Here is a 25,868-nt window from a genome sequence, read left to right on the forward strand (position 1 = left end):
TTTTATTATTATTTTTTGGGTGGCCCCCAAATATAATTTGCCTAGGGGCCCCAACTATCCTTAATCCACCACTGATCACATCATTACATTTTTTTTTTTTTTTTTTAATTATGAGAAACATTGGATTGGTGAGATTGACTGTAAATAGTATGGTATACTGCATAATATATTCTAATATTTAAGAGTTGGTGAGGGTTTAGCTATACTTCAGCATTTTGTCATTCCTCTTATCATTTTGCTGTTTGATCTTTTACTTCTTTATATGTAAACAAAAATGTCCTCAATGACAGTATAATGCATTTGCCACTTCCCAGGAGAGGGAAGTGGTAAATAGCAATCACGAAATTCGCCAAAAATACAAGCAATAACTGTAGCGACAGCCGGATGAGAAATTTAAATTACGATATATATATATTATTCACTTTCACTAAAGATCGAAAAGCATACCCTACATTTCAAGTTCACTATATTATCAATGGAGGAAAGAATAATACAAATAGATACACAACGAAATATGAATGGTGTATTGAAACGGGAAACATGTCTCGTGTGGGTTTATTCTACTTTTAACAAACAAAAAAATACATGATACAGGAAAATCTGATTAATTCAAGGTCAACACACACAGGGAAAAAATTGTAAATCGGACTTCTTATGACCTCGGTTACAACGTAGGCCTACCTGGAAGAGGTTGAGAAGGTGTTGGAGCTGTGGTTGTAGCCATCACACTATCAATAATTAAAATTCGTTTATAAGATTTGCACCCTGTTTAATCTAGACTGGGGCACATCACTTCTGTATTATTTATAACGTAAAATTAAACCTGTCCAAAATCCTCGTTTTCTTGTCAACAACCCAAAACACACATGATGGTCAAAAATCTCGTCTGCTGAACGAGATTGCCAAAAGGTCGAACAGAGCATGCGTAGCACATCGATTTCCGGTCCTCCCACATTGTTATGGCTCCCATGAAACGGGGAAGAGTAAACAGCCCCATCGCAAGTTAGAGTATAATCCCATGCATAAATGACTAAAGAAAGTGCCAAAATGGGGTAAGTTAGTTCAAAGTCCAGCCATTTAATTATATTCTTGCACCATAAGATAAACTTTAAACGGAATTTCAATAAAACAGTGAAAATAAATTGAAATCAGGGAATTTCATTGTAACTACAGCGATTCCCGGTTGAAGCTACAGATCTAGAAGTAATTTTACTTGTACATCTCATGCGGTCGCGAATCTCTTCAGGTTATTACTGGAAGTATAAAGTATTTTATTTTAGTTTATTTTTTTTGAAAATATGTTGTTATTCTGGCGCAGAAATATTAGTAGAGAGATTATAACTTGAGTTTTATCGACATTTTACAGCATATACATCTAATCATTAATTGTTACACCTTTCAATTTATTAAATGATGTAGCGGAAGAGAATGTAAAAATAAGGGGAATTATTTCACTAAATTCATCAAGGGGTGAGTTCCAAATACAGTTCGGCATATTTTGTTAATTAAAAAAAGTGTTACAATTTGACCACACAAGGCTGAATTTCAAATTGGCATCTGTGATGAACTGAATTTCCCAACACATTTACAACCGGATGCACAAAAATTGCTTCCGTTTAATCACTTAGTGATTTTTTACTTGCATTTAAAAGTCTCAACAGATTTCAGGAGGGTGAGGTATATATATGCAAAGGTAAAATTGCTACATAGAAAAAAAAATGTTACTTAAGTTTAATCAATACATTTGGAGGAGAATGGGCATTTAATTTATAGGAATTTTTATAATGCAGTTGTACAGAAATGTTGCAATAAAACATTAATATGTTTATTAATTTTTGAGAAAAATAACATTCTAATTTTTACATTATGCAGAATTTTTAAAAAAATTCTAGACATCTATGGCACAAAATTTTGAATTTGAAGATTTTTATATATGCCAATGAAAAACGCAATATTGCCCTGGGATATCTGTCTAAGGTCTTAACCCTTCTGTTTGCAGCATGGGATTTTTTTGTTCTTGTTCCGTAACTAATGATGTAAACATCTGGTAGACAACATTTTGTCAGTTTGGATACATTAGGAACTGTTACCAACAGATGTTTAACATGGAAGCACTTTATTTTATTACAGCATTTTCTTTTGCTGTTTTTTTTACTCTTATTGAAGCTGAATGTTAGTCATGTGCATTATCATTAAATATTTATCAATTATAGAGTGATGAGCACAGGGTGAAAAAACGAACAAAACACCTTAGGATATCTTAAAAATTAAAGCCAGAAGAACAAACATAACAGTTGTCACTGCTGCAGTTATAAAAATATGTTAAAAATTGCAAACTCTGAAAACAGTTTCTATCATTTATTATTTTAATTTAATCATTTATTTATTATTATCATTTGGTAGTAATGACCAGCGTAGACATTTGATATCTTTCGGGTGATTATCGTTTAATTTTCTTGTTTAATTTATAACTCCACTTGAATAAGATTTGTCAAAGTTTCTAGCACAGTCTTTCATTTATGACTTCAAGAAGATTATATATTTTACTAACCAATGTCATGGTATTTAATGATACATTTAATGTAGATTCTATGAGAACAGTGCAGCGGTAGCTAAAATAAAACTCATATGAACACTACATTAAAATCATACTGTGTTGAACTTAAGAAATTTTTACTGTGAGATCACTGTTGTGATGTTCATGTAATGCCGTGAATTGAGATTGGTTGCAGTTGGCGTGAAAATCTATGACAGCCCATTTTTAATACTTCTTTGTAATGTTTGGACCTTTCTATTCACAATTTTGTTCTCTATAATGGCTTTCTTAAGGAGATGGATGCATGAGATAGGAAAAAAACATGAAAAATAGTGGATGATGGCCTGCTGGCTTATAACTATGGTCTGTTGGACAGTGTGAGCCCATGTTATTACAGTTCATTGACTGTAAATGAAGGTGATGATACATTTTTATGTGCCAATGTAGGAAATGCAGAAAACTTAAAATAGGGATAGGTAGAATGATAAAGCACTGAGGAAGTGAGTAGATGCCTTAGAAAGTATTAAAACTGAGGGCTTTGAAGATACTCAGTTGCCCAGTAAAGTGCTAAGTCATGTACGTTTGACTGACTTGGCCCTAAAAACTTCACAAGGTGCCAAATGCTGCATCTGGTTCAAAATGAGGTAATTTAATTTGAAGATGCATTTTCTACGAAAATTTTCTGTAAAAAAGACAGATGGAATTGAATCAGAGTATATCTGCTAGGTGCAAAGATTAAGGATGTTACAAAATAGTTTTCAGTTCTTAAGGGAACTAAAGGAAATATGATTATGTATTGAATATTTACACCAAAAGTATAAGGACATGCTGCAAAAATGTCAGCAGTCAGGTCAAACCATCCTCGAGTCTGCAATTCTGCCCAGACATGATAGGAAGGACCTAATGATTGAGAGCCTTGTATCCTTATTTCTAGCTTCATTTTATGCCCACATTAAAGCTTGCAACAGTTGTAAAATAAAGCTGTGGCTCAATTTTGAACAGGCTGATTAGGAAACTTGCTTATTGTCCAAACAGTAGTACAGCCTTTTGAACACTAGCCAAGCTAATGGCTGCAACTTCTGTATACCCATATTTCCATCTTTGTTACAACCTGATGGTTTGATTACTCCTCAGCTAAAGATGAAACTAACTTATTTGCATCCTGCTTTTCTTCTAAATCTTGCAACGATGAACTTGATAAATCACTTTATACCATACTGAACACATTCTTTTCAATGCTTTGTGCAGTCTTCTGACATAAGGACATTAGAAGAATTCTGAACAATCTTGATGCCAAGAAATTTCCAAGTTCTGATGGAATTTCACCATTTGTTCTCAAAACCTGTGCTTAGAGATTTCCCCTGTTTTACCTCCTGTATACACTCTCTTATTCCACTGGTGTTTTTCCCTTCTTCATGTAAATTTGTCCATATTAAGATGTTGTTGGGTTTTTAGGAGCATTAGCAACTAAGGCCATATTGCTCCGTGGATATGCGGTGGTCATTCTCTGACCTTTCCGCATTCTCCATATTTGGTGGTCACGGGCTTGAACCCCGGTCTAATCTGGTCTTGGCGCATTATAGCCTAAGTTGCTAATGCGCCAATAAAACCCAAATCAAACTCAAACTCAAACCCCGGTCTAATCAAGAAGCATGTGCTACACACTGCTGCTCCTGCCCACCTGGCTACGGAGGCGCCCCATATTCAGATAGTTCATAAAAAAGATAAATTCTTGCCTTCCAGTTATGTCATGCCGCACTTAACTGTTCTCTTTCCAAAATAATGGAAAATTCCATTAACTACCAACTATTACATTATCTCAACTTTCCACTGATCACCAATGGATTCCACTAGTGTCAATCCACCAGTGATATTTTATGCTACTCATCTTGGGAGAGCTTCTGTGAAGCTCTAGCAGTTACTCTCGACGCTTCCAATGCTTTTAATTTGTATTTGGCAAAAATGTCTCCAAAAGAAGCTTCCATCCTATAGGTAGCCATCTGCTCTTTGCAGTTGGCTGCCAGTTTACTCTCCAATCACTCACTGTATGTTTTTTTTTTTTTTTTTTATGAAAACCCCAAACACGAAAGGTATCAAAACCTATAGTACTTAGTACCGTGCATGGGTTGAAGGAGAAGTATGTGCTGGTAGATATCTTTCTGTCTTAAATAATGCTGGTGTTCCTAAAGGTTAAATTTTTTTTTCCCACTCTTTTCCTTTTGTATATTAATGACATTCTGTCATTGACTGGTAATCCTGTCCATAGTTTTGCTAATGATAACCCACTACATTCCACCTTTCAGTTTGAGAAACCGAGTGTTATTTCTAGAAAATAAGAGCGCTACTCTAGTGTCCTCTTACCTTTGATAATACTCAGGTTTCTAGAAAAGATCACTTATCTTTATTGAGGATTTTCCTGACTACTAATTTTAATCTCTCTTGGCATCAGTGCATCTTACGTTATCAGCAACTTTCTATGTGATCACTAATAGATTCCACCACTCAATCCAAATATTGCTTTTACTTCAACTGGGTTTTCTTTTTTTCTCCTTGGCATTTTTTTTTCTTGGCATTATTTTCTTCTAAATAGCTACTGGCTCTGTACAAATCTTAAATCTGCCCTACTGCAGAATATTGTTTCCACATAAATGTTGGTGCTGACAAAATCTTTCTCAAGTTCCTAGACTATCCGATTAAGTTAACAACTCTTCTCTTACAAACATACTTCATTTTCTGCAATGTAGACATTCAGTTTCTGTTGCATGCATTTTCTATAGATATTTCAGAGGGCTGTTCTTTGAAATTAGCATCTATAATTCCACCTCTCTTTTAAACCAGTCCGAACATGTCTTGACTAGTCAACACTCATTGTCCAACTCCAAACTCAGAGAACTAACTTTTTCCCTAATTCGTTCCTTCTAATTCTGTTATTTAACATCTTTCATGTGTATTTCCCAAAAGTTACAGCCTGAGAAATTCTTATTCAACAATTATGTTTTGTCTTCTCAGCTTTCAACACATACACAATATTAAAGTACTATAAAAAATTTATTATTTTTTTTAACTATCAGATTATGCAATCATGTAATTATAAAAACTGTAATGATATCAGGTAATTATGAAAAGTTATAATAAATATTCAAAATTTCCATTTCCCTCTTGAATATATTCATGGACTCTTTTCATCATATATGATAACATCTCTTGGAGTGTTTGAATGTTTATATTTTGGCAATTCTGTGATTTGGAATTATTTTTATATACTTTACCTCTCAATAAACTTCACAAATAATAATTTGTTGTTAAATGTGCGAATCTTAGAGGATACTAATTTTTAGAAATAAGATAATCACTGAAAAAATTCATTGCCACTGTTCCATTCGATATGTAACCAGTTTCTGCCCAGTCTTGGTGACACCAACAATGATATTTGTCACTGTTCAGTAGCATAATAAAATGATGTATTAAATTTCAATATACTTTTTTTTGTTATCTATGTTCTCACAGAAGAGAAGTCCGATTACTTGGTGACTTGAAATGGCACGTGACACTCCAGTTTTGTAAAGGTCCTTTATTAAAAACGTGAGAATTTTTGTTACTCCATATTCTACTGATTTGACTATTGATGTAGCTACTCGAGTACCCAATCTTCATCACTAAAGAAATCACGGGTCCAAAATGCTAATTCCATTTGAATCAATAAAGGCACAAACCCAGTAAGAATAATGCAGTTGTTTTTCTTTATGAAGTTATTTTAAGTTCATGCATTACATGAATACAATAGTAATGGAGACCTAACTTTTTAACAGCTTGTGTGTGTACTTAAATAATATATACCTATTTGTGTTGCAAATCTCGGTGATTTTTTTTTTTTTGGCCAAAGCGATAAACACTGACTGATGTTTTCAAGTTTTTCTTTAGCTATAAATGGCATTGAGTTTTTTTTTTTTTTTGACATGACTATTACTTGTTTCGTGAAAATGGCGTTACTAATTGTAAATTTTTGATTTACTTGGTACTGGTGAATTAAGATATTTTTCTTGAAATTGGGTGTTGATTGTTTGTGCATTTATAGCCAAACAATACAAAGGTATTGTTTGACTATAAACACACACTTGGAGAGGGAGTATGTCATGACAACTTAGTCATAAACAAAACTATTGGATGAGTTTAATTTTGTAACCTAACAATTTTTTGTTCTGCATGGTTACCAAAATAAGCAAAATTAGATCTTTCATCTTGGTTTGTGCAAATTTTGAATCACCTGAAACATTTGGTTTTCAGGGTTATCATTAACCAAAAAAAACTCCAGACTTGAGAGACTTCAAGTCTCAAGGGGGAAGAGGGAGTTTTTTCAGTTTCGATTTCCTGTAATTGCTATTATTATATATGTAATTGCAATATGTAATATGTAATTGCAATATGTAATATGTAATTATTTAATAAAGATAGTGTTTGTTTAAAAAGAGGAGATGTAATAATCTTTGCTGAAGTTATAAAGGAGGTATTGAAAGGTAAAGAGAAACTGCAAACTGTGGGAGGGATAGGAGATCTATTGGAAACTTAGAAGCATGCATCAAGGTTGCACTTTCACTCTCCTTGGGAAATTTGTGAGAGACCTCAATGTAAAATATGCATGGGAAGAGATACATCAGTCAATAAAACTTACTTAAACAGATATTATAATGGATGAAGAAGAATGGTAGTAAAAATGTATATATAGCAATGTGAAGCCGATATTATTGGGCTAACAGAGATGTGGTGTAATCCCAAGACTGGTGACAAGGAATTTCCTTATAGTGTTTATTTGTTAAGATAGATGGGGTGGGGATTTTACTTCTTACCAAAAGTGAATTAAAAACAGCATGTTATCTGATCAAGCCCAGTATATATAGAATCAATATGGTGCGAGTTGTCTCTGGTGATAATGTAAATTGATAGTAGGGGTGTGATACAAGCCTTAATGGTTGTGGAGAACATGATAGAAATCTCCTTAACAACTGGAATAGGCAGGGCAAGGACAAATGCCATATTATGCTTGACTTTAACTTACTCTTTATTGATTAGAATTCACAGTTTTTTGAACTACCAGGATGACTGTAACTAATTAAGGATTGAAGTATTAGCAAAGATGTAACAACCAGACACCATTAGCAGTTAGTGACCACAATTAGCCACTAACTGCTAATGACTAATTTGCAGCAGCAAAATGAAAAACCAGTATTTTGTTGTTTTTTCTGCGTAAAACTGGTATTTAGATAACAAAAATTGAATTGAAAATAGAAAAAATATGTGAAACGAAATATTTATTTTAGGTAAAAAATTTTTGATAAAGTTATATGTATAATATATAAAATAACATATATTTTTATATTTATATTTCTTATATCATTACTAAAAAATCTTATTTAAAAAAAATCAGACTGAAAAAAAAAAATGCAAAAGTTAACTTCTTTCAACCTTTGTTTAAAATGTGTGAACTTAGAAAACAAATTCATCGATAATGTCATTGCTAAGCAGTGAGCAAATTTTTGTGCAAATATTACTCACAGCAGAGAAAGCTCATTCCAAATCAACACCTGTTGGAGGGATGATGAGGAGGTATTGATCTGCCAATTCCAAATATTTCCCTCTGATTTCTTCTTCAAATAATCTCATTTCATGTTTGATAATTTTGAGATCTTTTCAAATTAAGTTTATTTTTTTTTAGTAGAGATTGCAATTGTTTTATTATTGGCAAACTAGTTTTTGTTTCACTAAAAGCATTTCTAATTCAGCTTCACCTTCTTTAGTTTATCATGCATGCATGAAGGTGGAGTTAGTAATTTCAACTCACTTCTACCTTCTCATTATTCCACTGTTTTGGAAAGTCTTTGAACTCTAGAAAATAATTTTAATGTAGCATACAACATTTTGGACAAAGAACAGCTTTTTTCAACAAGTGATTTCATCATAAACTGTATAGTCACACTTGCAGTTAGCAAATTGTCACCTTGGTGCTTCAATGACCAGCATCATTGGAAGAAGACCTGAAATTGTCTATGATATAGTCAATTTCAGGTCAATGCTTTTTTTAAGATCAAAAATTGATCTTAAAAAAAGCATTGCATGAGATCTAAATATATCATATTCAGGATATAGATATTTTTGTAAGATTGCATTTTAAGTGAATGAGAATTTCAAAATATCTTAATGACTTTTTGAATTTTTGTTATTGGCTTATATGAGTTAAAATTATTAGCAAGGTCACACCCATCTCAAAATTTACAGTGCCAGCTCGTGCACAACTTTTGAACTCTGAATTTGGCAGGCTGTTCATTAATTGGCCACAGGGTGACACCAGCCCTGGTTGTTGGAAATCTCATTGCTTAGGGCCATTCATAGTTGCCGATGCCCCTAATAAATCCCTAAACCAAAAAAACAAAAAGCTAAGGGCCACTCACATAGACACATTGTTGCTTTATGCAAGCAGCTTGCATATCACAGATTGAAACAGTTTGTATTTATGCATATCTAAATTGAAAATTTGACTTTTACTTCTAGAATCTAAGGCTAGAAAGCCAAAATATTGATATTTTATTAACAAAAATATCAGTATTTTGGTACAGAAAAATAGCATAAAATACCAGTATTGCAATCATAAAATGGCAGGTGTTTCAGTTTATGGAAGTGGTGGGGAACTGGCAGGTTGTGGGATTCTTAGGCTATATCAGCTAGGGTGAAATTTCAGGTCTGGTTACGAATGGACTCACAGTTTTGCATAAAACCTGCTTAGGTACTTATAGGATATCATTCAAAATTTGATTTCGAATCATATTTTCTTTTTAGAATTATGGATCGATGAGCATGGTGAGGGAGAGAGAGAGAGAGAGAGAGAGAGAAATTGTACATATATTTTATATTATTATTATTATTAGCATATGATGCAAGGAAGCCTGAGGCTTATGTTGCACCAGCCAAAAAGAAAAAAAAAAAATTTCTGAATTACCCTGAGAGAGAGAGAGAGAGAGAGAGAGAGAGAGAGAGAGAGAGGACAAGAGTCAGAAGTAGAAGGGAATCACCAAGAAAGAGAAGAATGATGATATCCAGCTCAGGACCCTAGGTGTGCCAAGCCCATACCCACCAAATACAGTATAAAGAGAGGGCTAACTCATGAGGAAACCTGGTAAAAATATTTCCCATAATGATGCTTAAGAAACTAATTTAAGGCTGTTTTTGGTATAAAAAAAAATTGGTGTAAGGGCTTTATCATGTGGTGTTATTTTGCAATCACTTAGGCATGCTTGATTTCAAAAGATAATGCAACAAAACTGGGACTGAAAGTGGTCATAGACAATTGTCTGACTTTTCTAGGCAAAAAAATTCAGCCATGTATCAATTAAAAATTGTTTTTTGATGTTTATTAAGCACATTTTGTAAATAGCATTAAATTATCCCTGAAATGTAGCACTTTTCTTTGTTTAATTAATGAGAATTTTACAAAAGATTTAATTAATAAAGGGAAAACAATCGTCTTTGTGAAATCCGAACATTTTTAGCATTAGTAGAGGCATACGATGCAAGAAAGCAAGCTTATTCAGCATCAGCCCAAAAAAAAAAAAAAAAAAAAAAAACCCTCTCCCATTTCACCCCTCCGTTCGTTCGAAATACCTGTCCAGTTGAGCTTTAAATTTGTTTAAGCTATCAACTTCAACAACAAGTGATGGAAGTCGGTTCCACCAACCAACCACCCGCTGGCCAAAGGCAAATTTCCGCACATCTATCCGACATCCGTCCTTCCTCAATTTGAATTTATGCCCTCTGAGGTGATTATTCTGAGAAAGATGAAGAATCCCATTGGCATTGAGCATGCTCAAACCATTCAAGGCCTTATACACCTCTATCAGATCACCTCGCCGGTGCCTAGTCTCCAGACTCTGTAATTTGCAAAACTTAAGCCTTTCTTCGTAAGAGCAACCCTTTGTTCCATTTACTAATCTTGTTGCCCTTCTCTGTACCCGTTCCAGCAGCTCTACATCCTTCTTGAAATGAGGCCTCCAGACCTGTATACAGTACTCAAGATGTGGCCTAACCATTGCCTTATACAAGGGAATAATCACCTCCTTATCCCTGCTAGAAAAATTCCTGTATATCATTGACAAGACACCATGAGCTACTCTTGCAGCTCGTCTGCAGTAATAATTACTAATAATTAGTAATTATCTCTTAATTTTAATTAAGAGATAATTACTAATTATTACACTATGATTATTATCATTGTTAACCCATACCCAGGCATTTGGTGTTTTTAAAATTGTCTAAAATTGAATTTCAGTGATGTTTGTTATTCATCTACTCAATCCACACAGCTCTGACTACTAATAGTCATCAACAAAAGTGTTTTATTTGATTTCATTATTAAAAATTTCTATTAGTACACATGTCAGAAGTAAAAATTTCAGGATCAACTTGAGCCTATTCTTGGTAATTATATGCATGTGCTGAAAAAGCACATGCATATAATTACCAAGCATAATGAGTACAATTTAAAATTGTGTTCATTATGCTCTCTAGTTTCATGTCACCAAAGAGTTTGAGCAGTGTCCAATTGTTAAAGTGGGTTTTCTATTTACATTTTGCTTGTTGTCAGTCAATGATAATAATGGAGATAATATTCAAATAATACAAATAATAGAGTACAAGAAACATGTCTAAAGCACTCAGAAGTGTTTTTTTAAAATATTTATTTTTTGATATATAAAAATGCTTTTTTTGTAGTGTTCAGAAAAGATTGAAAATAAAGATGGTTAAACTGTGATTTTTTTAAAATCATTTTTGTGGTATCACTTCAATCCCTGCCTAGTTGGAATAACAACGAGCACGCAGTTCCGAGTTCACAGTATCACATTCCAGAATGTTTGCCAATTCCTTGGTCAGATGCACCACTGTTCTCAGTGATCAGGATGTCCAGAAAAGTAAAAGAAGTACGAATGATATTCTAATACCTGAGAGTAATTGTGAATGTGACCAAGGAACTTGCAAAGGTTCAGGAACATGGTGCTATTAACAAAGGTAATAATCACAGTGTAATAGTATAATAATTTGTAGTTAGTTATCTCTTAACTATGTAGCTGAACATTAGTATATTTGAAAAGAAAAACAATTTAAATATCTATTAGAATTACATAGTTGCAATTTTTAGTATTCTTCTACTGTGATATTCACATTTTATCTCCATCACTAATTATTCTTTTATTTGAGAAGGTTAGCTGTAAAAATTTTCTCTATTGTACTACACATGTTAAAAAAACACTGTTAGTATGGTAAAGTTGTTTCCTTCTTTTTTCGGCCACTTTAGCCCTAATTTTTGGCTTTACAGTTGGTCAAGATTTTTTTTTTTTTTTGTATAATTAGACTTCTTTTTATAATGATATTTTTTGATCTTATTATTATTATTATTGTTATTGTAAACAAATTCTCTTGATAAAATTGTATTGTATTGTACAAAGGGTACTAGGAACGTTTTGCAATATGACGCAACAACGAATCACAGGAAGCTGCTTGTTGCTGCATGTTGAGACATGTTCATACGTGCATAGTAGCCGCCGCGCCAAGTCGATGGGCTCAGTTATTCATTAGTAGTGAGTGTGTAAAGTGCTTGCGATGGCATCGTGGTCACGAAATGAGATGAGGACAGTTTTGCGGTATAATTTCATGCGTGGTTTAACCATAGACCAGTGCTTAGAAGAAATGACTCTTGCACTAGATGATGATTGTCCACATCGTACAACGATATTCAGGTGGTATAGAGAATTCCAAAGGGGAAATTTCACTCTGGAGGATTCTGAGAGGCCGGGAAGGCCACGAACGTCAGTTACGGAGGAAAACGTTACTGCTGTGAGGAAAATGCTTGACGAAAACAGGCGAGTGACCTACCAACAGATAGAGGATACTTTGGGCCTAAATGCACCAGCAATTCGTTCGATTCTGCAAGATCATTTGCACGTGAAGAAACTTTGTTCTCTCTGGGTGCCGCATCAACTGACGGAAGAGCAGATGACATGACGTGTGACTTGGTGCCGGGAGATGTTAAAAAAGTTTGATAAGGGACAATCTCGGTATGTGAACAACATCGTGACAGGTGACGAGACTTGGCTGTACTATTGCGATCTGCCGACCAAGGCTCAAAACAAAGTTTGGGTCTTTGATGATGACGACACACCTGTAATTGTCAGAAAATCCCGATCTGTAAAGAAGAAAATGATAGCTGTATTTTTCAAATCGAGTGGAATTGTGGAACGTGTCGTTTTGGACACGCAGAAGACAGTCACAGCTAAGTGGTATACTGAACAATGCCTGCCTAAAGTCATTGGATCTATGAAGAACCTGCGGCCAAAGTCAAGAATGGACACCTGGTACCTCCATCACGATAATGCTCCAGCACACCGCGCCAAAGCCTGCACCGAATATTTGACCACTACAGGACTGAAACTTCTCGAGCACCCTCCCTACAGTCCAGACTTTGCACTGTTCCCACATGTGAAATGAAGCTAAAAGGGAGGCGGTTTTCCAGTGATGAGGACCTTCTACGGGCTTGGGACAACGAGTGTGCTTTACTCCCTAGTGAAACTTGGCAGAACTGGTTTAAAGATTGGTTTCGGAGGATGGAGAGGTGTATTGAATGTAGAGGAAATTACTTTGAAAAAATTAAATAAACAAAGCTGTATTGCAAAACTTTCCTAGTACCCTTTGTATTGTATTATTATTATTAGCATTAGCCATATGGTGCAAGGAAGCCCCAGACGCCAGCCAAAAAAAGTTTTGAGTTACCCTGAGAGAGAGAGAGAGAGAGAGAGAGAGAGAGAGAGAGAGAGAGAGAGAGAGAGAGAGAGAGAGAGAGAGAGAGAAAAAAAAGTAGAAGGGAATCACCAAGAAAGAAAATAATGATGATATTCAGCTCAGGTTTTACCCTGGGTGTGCCAAACCCATACTCATCAGATGTGAGCCCCTGGAGTAATACAGTATACAGTTATTATACCATATACTATCAGAATTAAGAATAAAATTCTAAAGTTCACATTTTAAACTATTATTGCCTTTTTTTTCCCCCTGAAAAACTGATTGGTGAAGTAAAGACAATCACAGACCTGCTGTTAGTATTGTATTTTGCATGCCCTCCCCCCAGACGGTTAATGGAAATAACCTGTGAGTTAAACTTTTACAATCATGATTAGGTTAATATTTAAGTTGGTCTATAGCAAGTATTATTTCTGAACTACCAGAATCAATCAATTACTAAAGTATAAATTTGATATGTTTTCCTAAAGCGTTTTCCTTTTATTAGGGGAAAGTTAATTATAAAAGATTCTCTCCTCCATTACAAATGACTTTTACATTTTGAAAACATATTCTTTATCTTTCTCTTTAAATTTTCAATAACACTAGGGTAATTTCATTCTTATAAACTTCTTGATTTCCTCACACTAATAGGTATACTAGAGTGAAGAAAGTAGAAAATATATATGGTTATTATATAGAAAGTATATTTTGGAGCTTTTGGAACAGGTGTAGAGAAGGCCAGTGAGATTAGTGAGGGGGGAAATAAAAGGACATTTGTACCAAGAAAGACTTGTGCTGAGAACTGTGGGTGCCTCCGTAGCCAGGTGGGAAGCAGCAGCAGTGCGTAGCACACGCTTCTTGATTAGACCGGGGTTCGAGCCCGTCACCACCAAATACGGAGGATGCGGAAAGGTCAGGGAATGACCACCGCATATTCCCGGAGCAGTATGGCCTTAGTTGCTAATGCTCCTAAAAACCAAATAACAATAACATAACAACAGCTGAGAACTGCATTGTCTGGAGACTAGACACCTGCAAGATCTGATTGAGGTGTTTAAGGCTTTGAGTAGCATTAGCATATGATGCAAAAAAACAAGCTTAAACAGCATTAGCCAAAAAAAAAAAAAAAAAACCATTGACACATCCATTCACTCTAAAAGTTTGTCCACTTCTTCCTTGAATTTATTTACGCTGTCAACTTCCACAATGACAGATGGAAGTTTGTTACAGTATTCAACCACCCTCTGGCTAAAGGCAAATTTCCACATATCAACATATCTATTCTACAACTGCTTAATCCCATCAGCATTGAGCTCAATCCATTCAGTGCCTCATATACCTCAATCAGATCGCCTTGCAGGTGCCTAGTCTTCAGATGTGACAATTTGCAGAACTTAAGCCTTTCTTGGTAAGAGGACCCTATGTTCCCCTCACCAATCTTGTTGCCCTTCTCTGTACTTGTTCTAACAACTCTACATCCTTCCTAAAATGAGGCCTCCAGACCTATATGGAGTACTCAAGGTGAGGCCTGACCATTGCCTTATACAAAGGTATAATCACTTTTCCCTACTAACAAAATTCCTTTATATCATTGACAAGACCTCGTTAACTGCTCTGGTAGCCTGCCTTCACTGCTCAGAAACTTCATATCTGACTGCACAATTACCTCAGGTCTTTTTCATCCTTTACCACCCTGAGTGTAGTACCACACAGTCGGTACATTTCTCTGGGGTTACTTTTACCCATATGAATAGATTGAGTAAGCTAAATGTTGATGGGACCCTTACTCTTGCTCAGACAAACACACATTGGTCCTTGAGGTTGTCACAGACATTCTCTCAGATATGCCAGACAAGCTGTACTTGCTACCTGTAAGTCTAAAACGCTGATGGAACTGATATTCGGGTGACACTCAAGTCAAGTGGACCCAATTTCGGCGAAGTCCGGACTGTCTGTGACAGCCAAATCCTCTGCTTGCACCTTCACGATGGTGGGACTGCTAGTAATCCTGGATATAACCTCCATGCACAAGTACACGGTGGGTCCCCACCCAGGTGTGAACCAGCGTAAACAGGGGTCGAGGTGTGGCGCCCACACCACATGGAAGAATGCAGCCCCTCTATGTTACCAGGCAGTACTAGGTGGTAGATGACTCTCATCAACCGGTGCAATTCCACCACTTTGCTTATTGGAGGCTTCAAGTGGTGGAACCCATATTTAGTCTCTAGAGCTAAGTTCCGGTCAACCCTTCCCTACTTCTTCCATCATGCAGTATGATTGATGACTTTTGAGGTTATGATGAACATCATGGCGAGATCCAATATTCCTTACATTTCGAGGGCACAGCTCTAAAACGGTGTTCGCAGGCTGGCCGCTAGTTAGATACTGGAACGAACCTATTGGTAACTTTCTAGGAGGTTTCCAGATCAGCTAGTGTATAATCTTGCTACCTCTATTCTGCCAGATAGTGACTGGAGGGAGTCCGAGTAGTGTGTATGCGGGGAGCATTGTCGAGGCCACATTATGTCAAGGATCTGGGTATATTCTTACCATGTGTACGCCATATCCAAAAATTTCATTACTTCATACAGCATGTCCCACCCACTTTTTCTTACTATTGAATACACCACGAATTGTCAAACTAATAGAGCAAGCTTATCTGCGAAAAGATCTAAAACTCCCAGGAACTTCCTAATTGATTTCACAAATATACGTGATCTCAATTCTAATCTCAACGATGTCCATTTCCACTTGCAGTCTGCCAAACCCCATGTACTTTTTCTGACAGAATCTCAGTTATCTGTTGATTCAACTACTGCTCATCTCAGATGCCCAAATTATTCACTGTATGATTCCTTTCCCCTGAAAGGTGGTACTTGTGCATATGTCCATTCTGATATTCCTGTCAGATTTCTGTCAGAGACTTGGCAATTTTGAATCTCCTCTCTTTGATCTTCTCTGGCTTAAAATCTCTCTACCTCATTGTGTAAAATTCATCTGTTATCTCTGCCGTTCTACCAACTCCACTAATCACTTAGAGCTCTTTGACTTCTTTTGTTCGCAACTTGAGTTTCTCCAGTCCAACTTACTTAACAGTTGGGTAATTTTCCTTGGTGATTTTAATGTTCACAACTCCAGCTGGCTTCCGTTTTCTAGTCACACCGACCCACCTGGTTGAGATGCTGAGGCTTTTGCAATTACTAATGACCTTGCACAGATTGTTCATTTACCTACAAGAATACTGGACAATCCTAATCATATAGCTTGATCCTTTTCTCACAAACAACTCTTCTAAGTACATGGTCGAAGTGAGAGGTCCTTTAGGCACTTCAGACCACAACGTGGTGATTTTCTATTCTCTATTGGACCCCTTATTTAATGGCTATTCCCAACCTCGTGTTTTTTGGCATTACAAGAATGCAAAATTGGATGACCTGCGAGATTTCTTTTCTTATTTTCCTTGGTCGGATTACTGTTTCAAAACCTGATGTCAATGTTTGCTCAGATCGTGTCAGTGAAATTATTCTTGCAGGAATGGAATCCTTTATTCCACACTCCACTTTAAAATCTCGTCCTTTATCTAAACCTTGGTTTTCCAGTAAATGTGCTAAGGCTGTTCAAGAGAAGAATGTTGCATATCGTAATTGGCTTGTTTCTAATTCTTCAGTTTCAATTTCTGCGTACACCAAAGCTCGCAACAATTTTAAAGCAGTTATTAATCTGTCCAAACTAGAGTTTGAACAGGCTAAGAGTAGAAAACTTGCTTCTTGCCCTAATCGTAGTCAAACATTCTGGTCTCTTGCCAAAGCTATTGGCTGCAACTTTAGCCCATCTGTGCTCCCACTGCTGTCAATACCAGATGGTTCTGTTGTCACTTCGGCCAAGGATAAAGCTGATCTGCTAGCATCCCATTTTTCTTTCAACTCGTGTATTAATGATCTTGGTAAAACACTCCCACCATTCCCAACACCCTACATTCAATGCCTTTTGTGGACTTCCGTCAAAAGGATGTCAGAAGGATTTTGACGAATCTTGATGCTAAGAAAGCTCCAGGTCCTGATGGTATTTCTCCACTTGTTCTCAAAACTTGTGCTCCTGAACTTATTCATGTTCTTTGCTGCTCTTTTTCACTTTCTTATTCCAAAGGTGTTTTTCCTTCTGCTTGGAAATTTGCTCATATCCAGCCAGTTCCTAAAAAGGGTCACAAATCCCTTCCATCCAATTATCGTCCCATTGCAATTACTTCTACTCTTTCTAAAGTAATGGAGAAATCAATTAACCGCCAACTCTTAAACTACCTAGAAACTTTCCATCTGATCAACGATCGCCAGTATCGATTCCGTCAGTGTTGATCCACTGGTGATATTCTGGCTTATGTTACCCATTTATGGACTAATTTAATGGACAGGTTCGGTGAAGCACAAGTAGTTGCTCTTGACATCTCAAAGGCTTTCGTTCGTGTTTGTCATAAAGGTCTTCTAAACAAACTTCCATCTTATGGTTTGCCAACTGTTTTTTGTTATTTCGTTATCCAGATTTCTCTCCGATAGCTCACTGAGGGTGATGGTAGATGGCTCTCTGTCTTCCAATTTCTCCACTAATGCCGGTGTCCCCCAAGGTTCAGTTTTTTCCCCCACTCTTTTACTCTTGTATATTAATGACCTTCCATTGACTGGAAATCCTATCCACAGTTTTGCCGATGATAGAACATTGCATTCCACTTTCCATTTTGAGGAACCTTGCCCTGCTCAATCAGCTTCAACTTCTCGAAAATCTGCTACCAATTCCTTAAATACTGATCTTGAGATAATTCTACAGTGGGGCAAAGACAACTTAGTTGATTTCAACCTTTTTAGAACTCAGTCTTGTCTTATATCTCGCAAAAAGGATTCTTCTGCTCCTATGCTTATCTTTAGTGACACTCCACTTTCTAAGCAAAATGATATATCTCTTTTGGGGATTATCCTGACTTCTAATGTCTCTCTTGGCACAAGCACCTTACAAATATTGCTTCCTCTGCCTCTAAAAAACTTGGTTTTCTCTTTCGCTCTCGGCGTTACTTTTCTTCCAAACAGCTGCTCACTCTGTATAAATCGCAAATCTGCCCTGCCATGGAATATTGTTCCCACATCTGGGGTGGTGCCCCCAAAACCTCTCTCAGGCTTCTTAATTCCATTTAGAAGAGGGCAGTTAATTTAATTAATGATTCATATCTAACAGAGTCTCTCCACTCGCTGTCTCATGGAACTCCCTGTTTCTGCTGCATACCTCTTCTATAGATACTTCCACGGGCACTGTTCTTCTGAATTGGCTTCTATAATTCCCACTTTCTCTTTCAAAACAGTCCAAACATGTGCCGCCAACATCCATATACTGTCCAAATTTAAACTCATATAACCAACTTTTCATCTTCCTTGTTTATTCATTCAACTGCCGTTTTGTGGAACAACCTTCCTTCATACGTATTTCCTGAAAATTGCAGTCTACAGAAGTTCAAGTCTGATGTCAACAAATATCTTCTTCTCAACCTACAACCCAAGCACAGTACTAGGAGTGTATAGGTTCTAATACCTCTCGTGTTTGGGGTTTACATAAAAAAAAAAATATATATATATATAAGGAGGCATAAATTTAAACAAAGAGGGATGGCTACATGTTATGCAGTAATTTGTTTTCAGACAGAAGGTAATAAATTTTCATCAAGTATTGTAGAAGTGGATAATTTGGATAAATTTAAGGAAGAATTAGAAAAATTATTAGGGGGATAAACAAGTAATGTGGGATTTTCTTCTTTTTTTTTTTCAATGCTGTATAACTTTGCCTCTCTGCATCGTTTACTAATACTCTGTTGTCTACTGTGGTGATTAAGTATCCCTTTCTGGGTGTGGCATTGGCATTTTATTTAGAAGTTCCATGAAAATTTTATGTAACATGTGCATTTCATAAGTCCGGGGTCGGCAACTTGCAACTCTTTGAGCATGTAACTGTGGCTCTTTAACTTTTAGCCCACATGACGCAAAGTTTGAAATAGAGTTAGACTTAAAATTCAAGGACATATGACGTGCAAGACTAAAATGCCTTAAAACTAAAATTGAGGATTTGGAGAGGCAAAAGGCTGCCCTTGCAATTCTACATATATGGATGCCGATAGATGATTTCAAAAAGCAAGACCAAATTTTGTTCAATGCATAGTGTAGCTTACTGAACACATATATAAATTTGAAAATATTTGCATTTGGACTTCTCTCAGTTTTTGGTTAGATTTATTTCTGTGGGCAAATATTTTCGAACCTGAACTATATTAAAAATACATCAAGAAACTGTCTGAATAATGCGAGTTTCTCAGCATGCTTAAAGATCAAAATTACGGCATACTTCCCTGATGTTGAGAGACTTACTGAAAACGTTCAGCAGCAAAAGTCACATTAATTAGAAATATTATTAATAAATAATATTTCAAAATATATATTTTTTTAATAAAACACCTTCCCACTCTATTCCATTTCTGAACCCCCCCCCACAAGCTTGAGCTGAAGTGTGGCTCTTTGGATTCTCTCTTTTTTAATTACCGTATTTCCCCATGTATAGGACCCTCCCATGTATAACACGCACCTTAATTTTAGGGCCCGAAAATTTAAAAAAAATGTATTACATAAAGTTATTGAACTCAAGTTTTATTCATCATAAAATTCATACAACTCCTCATAACTTGAATTCAGCAGTGCATGAAAATCTTTTTTGAGCCATTTCTGGGCAGATTGTGACAAAACGTAACCTAATATACTGGTAACAAGTGCGAAACAATGAGCGGGAAATGCAAGTAAAAAAATCTACAACCACTGTATAAGATGCACCCAGTTTTTTTACCCCAAATTTTTCGAAAAAAGGTGCGTCTTATACATGGGGAAATACAGTAGATCAAAAATGACTCTTCACTCAAAAAGGTTGCCGACCCCTCTCATAATTGGTAACTGTCTTCAGTTTCATTAGGTAATGTAGGAAATTAACTTTTTTTTTTTTTTTTTATGAAAACCCCAAACACAAGAGGTCATCATCATCAGCCATTTTCAATCCACTGCAGGATGAAGGCCTCTCCAGCAACTTTCCAGTTCCTTCTGTTTTGAGCACTGGCCATCCATTTACTACTCAAAAACTCATGAATTTCATCTATCCATCTCCGCCTTTGTCTTCCAGGTTTTCTTCTAGCTCCTCTTGGGTACAATTCCGTTATTTTCTTAGTCCATCTGTCATCATGTCTTCGAGCTATGTGTCCTGCCCAAGACCATTTTAGTTCTTTAGTTTTGATAAGAATGTCCTTTACTTGAGTTTGCTGCCTAATCCATGTGTTTCTCTTCTTATCTAACAGTCTGATTCCCAATATAATTCGTTCCATTCTTCGCTGTGTAGTTCTTAGCTTCTCTTCCATTCTTTTGGTGAGTGCCCAAGTTTCACTTCCATAAGTCATGGTGGGGAGTATACATTGATTCATTATTTTACGTTTCAGACAAACTGGGATATTGCTCTTCAGTATGTGACTATATTTCCTGAATGCTATCCATCCAAAATTTATTCTTCTCTTGACTTCCAGCCATTTATCATTATTACAGCTAATAACTTGTCCCAGATAAGTATATGACTCCACCTTTTCAATTACTGCTCCTTCAATCATTATTTCCCTTTCCGTGGCATACTTGTTCATCATTACTTTTGTTTTAGCCATATTCATCTTTAGTCCAAAATCCTTACTAACTGTGCATAACTGATTAAGATTTTCCTCCAATTCTTTGGGATCGTGGCTTATGACCACAATGTCATCTGCAAATCGTAAATGGTTTAGGTACTCTCCGTTCACATTGACTCCTTTCTGCGACCAGTCTAATCTTCTGAAAGCTTCCTCAAAGGCAGCAGTAAACAGCTTCGGAGATATTGTGTCTCCTTGTCGAACTCCTTTCTCGATTTTAAATTTGCTACTGTCTTTGTCTAGTCTAATAAAGGATGTAGCACTCTCGTATATTTTCTTCAAAATCATAATATATGGAGTATCTATGCCTTGTCTTTCCAGTGCCCGAAACATTGCCTTATGCTGTATGGAGTCAAATGCCTTTTCATAATCCACAAATGCCAGGCATAATGGTGTTTTATATTCATTTGCTTTCTCCATTAGCTGTGATATTACGTGAAGGTGATCCATAGTTGAGAATCCTGTCCTAAAGCTAGCTTGCTCTTTCGGTTGATTCTCATCAAGTATTCTTTCTAATCTGTTAGTAATGACCCTTGTGAACAACTTGCAGATATGGGATAACAAGCTAATTGGTCTATAATTTCCAATTTCTGATTTATCTCCTTTCTTATGCAGCAAAACTATGATTGCATTATTCCACTGCTTAGGCAACACACCTTTTCTAATGCACTTTGTGAAGAGCTTTGCCAGTTTTGTGTTATGTCTCTTCCTCCCAATTTTAACAACTCTACAGTAACTTCATCGTCCCCCGGGGCTTTCCGATTCTTCATTTTCTTCAATGCATGTTCTACCTCATCAGGAAGAATATCGGGTATGTCGTATGTGTTGCTACTTTGCAATCCATCTTCCCCACTGCTGGTATCATTCCCTCGCTCCTTGTATAATTCTCTATAGTAGTCTTCTGCTATTTGAGCAGAAGAGGTATTAAACACAAGAGGTATTAGATCCTATAGTATTTAGTACTGTGCTTGGGTTGCAGGTTGAGAAGACGAAAGAAGATTGTTGACATTAGACTTGAACTTTTAAGTTGTTTTTAATCTATGATGTATCTACACCGATATTATATAGAATCTTAAATATTATGCCTTGCTGCATTTTGTTTATTTAACTAAATTAATTAATTACCTTGTAATAGAACTATCATTTTTATTTTTGGATACTTCCAGGGACTCGCATCTGGTGAGTATGGGCTTGGCACACCCAGGGTCCTGAGCTGGATATCATCATTCTTCTCTTTCTTGGTGATTCCCTTCTACTTCTCTCTCTCTCTCTTAGGGCAACTCGGGAATTTTTTTTTTGGCTGGTGCAGCATAAGCCTCAGGCTTCCTTGCACCATATAGCTAATAATAATAATAATAACTTCTGTAGACTGTAATTTTCAGGAAATACGTATGAAGGAAGGTTGTTCCAGAAAACATCACTTGAATGAATAAACGAGGTAGATGAAAAGTTGGTTCTGTGAGTTTGAAGTTGGACAGTAAATGGATGTTGGCTGGTGGCGGCACGTGTTCGGACTGTTTTGAAAGAGAGAGCGGGAATTATAGATTCAGGGCGCCTCCTTAACCAGGTGGGCAGGAGCAGCAGTGCGCAGCACATGCTTCTTTATTAGACTGGGGGTCGAGCCCGTGACCACCAGATACGGAGGATGCAAAAAGGTCAGGGAATGACCACCGCATATCCCCGGAGCAATATGGCCTTAGTTGCTAATGCTGCTAAAAACCAAATAACAAACAAACAAACAAGCCAATTCAGAAGAACAGTACCCATGGAAGTATCTGTAGAAAAGGCATGCAGCAGAAACGGTATGTCTATGAGACAGTGAGTGGAGAGACTGTTAGAGAGGAGTCATTAATTAACCTAACTGCCCTGTTCTGAATGCAGTCTAGAAGCCTGAGAGAGGTTTTGGAGGCACCACCCCAGATCCGAGAACAGTATTCCATGATAGGGCAGATTTGCAATTTGTACAGAGTGAACAGCTGTTTGGAATAAAAGTAGCACCGAGAGCAAAAGAGAAAACCAAGTTTTTTAGATGCAGAGGAAGAAATATTTGTAATGTGCTTGTGCCAAGAGAGATTAGAGGTCAGGGTAATCCCCAAAAGAGAGATTTTGCCTAGAAATCGGAGTGTCACCAAAGATAAGCATAGAAGCGAAGAATCCTTTTTGCGAGATATAAGACAAGACTGAGTTTTAGAAGGATCAAAATCAACTAAGTTATCTTTGCCCCACTGGACAATTACCCGGAGATCGGCATTTAAGGAATTAGTAGCGAATATTCAAGAAGTTGAAGTTGATTGAGCAGGGCAAGGTTTCTCAAAATGGAAAGTGAAAAGTGGAATGCAATGTGCTATCATCTGCAAAACTATGCATAGGATTTTCAGTCAATGTTTATTTAACTAAATTAATTAATTACCTTGTAATAGAACTATCATTTTTATTTTTGGATACTTCCAGGGACTCGCATCTGGTGAGTATGGGCTTGGCACACCCAGGGTCCTGAGCTGGATATCATCATTCTTCTCTTTCTTGGTGATTCCCTTCTACTTCTCTCTCTCTCTCTTAGGGCAACTCGGGAATTTTTTTTTTGGCTGGTGCAGCATAAGCCTCAGGCTTCCTTGCACCATATAGCTAATAATAATAATAATAACTTCTGTAGACTGTAATTTTCAGGAAATACGTATGAAGGAAGGTTGTTCCAGAAAACATCGCTTGAATGAATAAACGAGGTAGATGAAAAGTTGGTTCTGTGAGTTTGAAGTTGGACAGTAAATGGATGTTGGCTGGTGGCGGCACGTGTTCGGACTGTTTTGAAAGAGAGAGCGGGAATTATAGATTCAGGGCGCCTCCTTAACCAGGTGGGCAGGAGCAGCAGTGCGCAGCACATGCTTCTTTATTAGACTGGGGGTCGAGCCCGTGACCACCAGATACGGAGGATGCAAAAAGGTCAGGGAATGACCACCGCATATCCCCGGAGCAATATGGCCTTAGTTGCTAATGCTGCTAAAAACCAAATAACAAACAAACAAACAAGCCAATTCAGAAGAACAGTACCCATGGAAGTATCTGTAGAAAAGGCATGCAGCAGAAACGGTATGTCTATGAGACAGTGAGTGGAGAGACTGTTAGAGAGGAGTCATTAATTAACCTAACTGCCCTGTTCTGAATGCAGTCTAGAAGCCTGAGAGAGGTTTTGGAGGCACCACCCCAGATCCGAGAACAGTATTCCATGATAGGGCAGATTTGCAATTTGTACAGAGTGAACAGCTGTTTGGAATAAAAGTAGCACCGAGAGCAAAAGAGAAAACCAAGTTTTTTAGATGCAGAGGAAGAAATATTTGTAATGTGCTTGTGCCAAGAGAGATTAGAGGTCAGGGTAATCCCCAAAAGAGAGATTTTGCCTAGAAATCGGAGTGTCACCAAAGATAAGCATAGAAGCGAAGAATCCTTTTTGCGAGATATAAGACAAGACTGAGTTTTAGAAGGATCAAAATCAACTAAGTTATCTTTGCCCCACTGGACAATTACCCGGAGATCGGCATTTAAGGAATTAGTAGCGAATATTCAAGAAGTTGAAGTTGATTGAGCAGGGCAAGGTTTCTCAAAATGGAAAGTGAAAAGTGGAATGCAATGTGCTATCATCTGCAAAACTATGCATAGGATTTTCAGTCAATGGAAGAAGATCATTAATATACAAGAGGAAAAGAGTGGGGGAAAGAACTGAACCTTGTGGGACACCAGCATTAGTGGAGAAGTTAAAAGACATAGAGCCATCGACCATCACCCTTGGTGAGCGATCAGAGAGAAAACTGGATAAACCAATTATAAAAAACAGTTGGCAAACCATAAGATGGAAGTTTGTTTAGAAGGCCTTTATGCCAAACACGATCGAAGCTGCTTGTGTTTCACCAAACGTTTCCATTGAATTTGTCCATAAATGGGTAACATAAGCCAGAATATCAGCAGTGGATCAACACTGATGGAATCCATACTGGCAATCGTTGATCACATGGAATGTTTCTAGGTAGTTTAAGAGTTGGCGGTTAATTGATTTCTCCATTACTTTAGAAAGAGTAGAAGTAATTGCAATGGAATGATAATTGGATGGGAGGGATTTGTCACCCGTTTTAGGAACTGGCTGGATATGAGCAAATTTCCAAGCAGAAGGAAAAACACCTTTGGAATAAATAAGTGAAAAAAGGCGGCAAAGAACAGGAGTAAGTTCAGGAGCATCAAGATTTGTCAAAATCCTTCTGACATCCTTTTAGCATTAGCATTAGTAGAGGCGTATGATGCAAGAAAGCAAGCTTATGCAGCATCAGCCAAAAAAAAAAAAAAACCCACTCTGATTTCACCTCTCCATTCGTTCGAAATACCTGTCCTGCCGAGCCTTAAATTTATTTAGGCTATCAACTTCCACAACAAGGAATGGAAGTCAGTTTCATGAGCCAAATACCCACTGGCTAAAGGCAAATTTGCGCACATCTATCCTACATCTGTCTTTCCTCAGTTTGAATTTATGCCTCCTCAGGTGATTATTCTGACCAAGAGGAAGAATCCCATCAGCATTAAGCATGCTCAAACCATTCAAGGCTTTATACACCTCTATCAGATCATCTTGCAGGTGCCTAGTCTCCAGACACTAATTTGCAAAACTTGAGCCTTCCTTCGTAAGAGCAACCCTTTGTTCCATTCACTAATCTTGTTGCCCTTCTCTGTACTCAATCCAGCAGCTCTACATCCTTCTTGAAATGAGGCCTCCAGACTTGTGTACAGTAC

General features: G+C 36.8%; 2 protein-coding genes across 9 annotated transcripts in view; one reads left to right on the forward strand and one right to left on the reverse strand.

Moving 5' to 3' along the window:
• The window catches only part of tgo (Aryl hydrocarbon receptor nuclear translocator homolog tgo), a 535,800-nt gene extending 534,944 nt beyond the window's left edge, over positions 1–856 (reverse strand). For both annotated transcript variants that reach the window (XM_090371458.1, XM_090371450.1), the window contains exon 1: positions 682–856. In XM_090371458.1, coding sequence (XP_090227584.1) covers positions 682–724 — 43 coding nt within the window. In that variant the 5' untranslated portion in view covers positions 725–856. The remainder of the gene's footprint in view (positions 1–681) is intronic.
• Positions 857–931: 75 nt separating this feature from the next.
• Positions 932–25,868, forward strand: part of homer (protein) — a 651,652-nt gene continuing 626,715 nt past the window's right edge. Inside the window, exons 1-2 of one of the 7 annotated variants that reach the window (XM_090371481.1) lie at positions 957–1,052; positions 6,044–6,252. In XM_090371481.1, the coding sequence (XP_090227607.1) occupies positions 6,215–6,252 (38 nt within the window). In that variant the 5' untranslated portion in view covers positions 957–1,052; positions 6,044–6,214. Of the gene's footprint in view, positions 1,053–6,043; positions 6,253–9,589; positions 9,702–25,868 lie in introns of those variants that run through there. The other 6 variants (XM_090371489.1, XM_090371470.1, XM_090371505.1 and 3 more) reach the window with 6 other exon arrangements.

Source organism: Mastigoproctus giganteus, chromosome 1 (genome assembly GCF_048544385.1).
Source record: "Mastigoproctus giganteus isolate SK-2022 chromosome 1, ASM4854438v1, whole genome shotgun sequence".
NCBI classification, from domain to species: domain Eukaryota; kingdom Metazoa; phylum Arthropoda; class Arachnida; order Uropygi; family Thelyphonidae; genus Mastigoproctus; species Mastigoproctus giganteus.